At 19.8% G+C, this 2474-nt stretch overlaps 1 protein-coding gene across 1 annotated transcript; it reads right to left on the minus strand. All coding sequences in view use genetic code 6, as the record gives it.

Annotated features, from left to right (window-relative positions):
- Positions 1 to 441: 441 nt before the first annotated feature.
- Positions 442 to 1630, minus strand: TTHERM_000925319 (zinc finger, C3HC4 type (RING finger) protein; the record flags this gene model as incomplete). The annotated part of the gene is made up of 4 exons (XM_012799603.1): positions 442 to 953; positions 1063 to 1087; positions 1168 to 1375; positions 1518 to 1630. 4 exons carry the CDS (start codon positions 1628 to 1630, stop codon positions 442 to 444), a joined length of 858 nt encoding a protein of 285 aa, XP_012655057.1.
- Positions 1631 to 2474: the final 844 nt, after the last annotated feature.

The following is a 2474-nucleotide window of genomic DNA, read 5'->3' on the forward strand; positions in this document are numbered from 1 at the left end:
CCCCAACCCCAACCCCAACCCCAACCCCAACCCCAACCCCAACCCCAACCCCAACCCCAACCCCCAACCCCAACCCCAACCCCAACCCCAATAAGATTTTGATAATTTTTTATTAAAAGCTCAATATTATTTTACATAAATAAATTTATAAAATAAATATTTAATAAAAGTCATGATATTTGAAAAAGGGAAGTTCTGAATTTCTTATGTGTAAGATATTCTTTAAAATATTATTTATTCAATTAAAAACTCAAGAAAAACATGTTGGATTATATTTTTTTTTAAATAAATTAAACAACAAAGTTATTAATTCTAACTTATGTTTTCATTTTAGCAAATAAATAAACAAAAGATGTTTAAATCATATTTTAAAATAAAACTAAAATTTTAACTTTTTAATTTTATATACAAACAGAAATATTTAAGTCATATTTAATAATTTCAAACAAATTGTTTTTAGTCAACTTTGCAAATAGGACAAAGTCTATTTTTAATTAACCAGTGATTTATACATTTTTTATGAAATCTGTGCAAACAACCTAAAGTTTTAAGCCATTAAAATTTTTCGAATTCATCAAGACAGATCGAACAAGATATTAAATCTATACTTAGATTTTCATTCTTCTTTGGATCAAATTTGCTGGTAGGGAAAACTTCAATTTATTAATTATTTAAACCACCAGTATTAGATAAATCATGATCTTCAAATTAAGGCAATTAACCACCTCTATCTAAAATTTAATTTATCTAATCATCAGTGAATTGCATTTAATTTTATTTAGATTCCTCTTCATATTCAAAATTATGATCCTCTTCCTATTAATCATCATCTTCTTCATATTATTCTTAATCATCATTATAAGAAATATTTTCACTTTAATTTTACATTTCTTCTTCATTTTCTTAATCTTAAATATTTTCATCCTCCATGTTTTAATTTTTTTTGTTTTGAACTATTTATTATATTAGAATTAAATTGAAATTATCAAGTTTTTTTTGTTATTTTAAGAGATAATTTAATAAAATTCTTTTGCCTCAAAAAAATTTATATGTTTATATTACATTATTAACTATAGATTTTAGATCCCTTTTATTAAATAAAATAATATTAACTAAAATCACTTTCAAAATTTTATTTATGTTTGAAGATTAAAAAATTTAATATACTTCTTAACAAACTAATTTATGATCTTCTATTTAAAATTATGGAAAAGATTATTAGCATATTTCACATGTCACTAATTGATTAATTTGGAAACAATCTTCAATATGGTTATCTAACTAATCTTCTGAGCTAAATTATTCATTGCAAATACTGCATTATATTAACTAAACATTAGATTATGTGATCGTATTCTAACCTTATGTTTTTACTCTTTTTAAATTAAATAAATTAATGGTCTTTAAAAAGTTTTTTATAGTTTAAAAAAAGATAGTGTTTCGCCATTTTTAGTATCTAAAAGATATCTAAATAATTCCAAATTTTTAGGTAATATCAATAGTATATATGAAATTACTAGTATTTGTTAAAAGTTTTCTCACACTAGGCTTCATGGATTAACTTACTTATAACTGCAATATTTTTATTACAATATTTGCATTAGTCTGACTTAAATAAAAGAGAAAACATCTTTTTTTTGATGAACTTATTTATCTTAAATATTCTATGATTGAAGTATCAAATTATCAGAAATATTGAAAATTAATTATTTTCTAATAAAGGTAGCTAACAAATTTCTAACTTGACAAAATAAATTAATGATAGTTTATATAAATCTGAATATAAAATTTTTAAAATTCCATTAATTATTTTAATTATACCCCAATATATAATAGTAGATTAGCAATCTTGTCAATCTCATTAAATCTGAAATAAACATAGTTATTTTTTGATGACATAAGCAAATGATTAGAAATAAATAGTAATAGATTGAAATTTCAAATAGCTACGAATTTCTTCTATTCGTATTTAAATATCTTTAAATGAGTTTTTTATAATAATTGTTTTATTTTCATAAACAATAACAGAATAATTAGAATTTTATCAAATAGTGATTAAAATGAAACTAAATCAATAATTCTAAATAAATTTTAATCTATTTTAACTTTTTAATACAAATAAAATGAAAATATTGATAATAACAAAAGTTTTATTTGAAATGTATCTGTAATTATCTGTAATTTTTATTTTACTTAAATAAAGTAATTAAAACCAAACGATTAATAAATCATTACAGTAGTATTTAGAATATTTATGATTCTTGAACAGGTTTTTTTTATTAAATCTTTATATTTTTCACTATAAATTTTAAGAAAATAATTTTTCAAAATTTATTAAAAATTAAAAATCACAGTGTATAAAAATATAATTAATTCTTAAAATAATTAAAATAAAATTATTTCTATATTTTACAAATTTTATATAAAAAATAATAAATTTTAATAATAACTATACTTGATTTTAATTTACAAAC

Source organism: Tetrahymena thermophila, assembly GCF_000189635.1.
Source record: "Tetrahymena thermophila SB210 genomic scaffold scf_8254448, whole genome shotgun sequence".
In the NCBI taxonomy this organism is placed as follows: Eukaryota; Ciliophora; class Oligohymenophorea; order Hymenostomatida; family Tetrahymenidae; genus Tetrahymena; species Tetrahymena thermophila.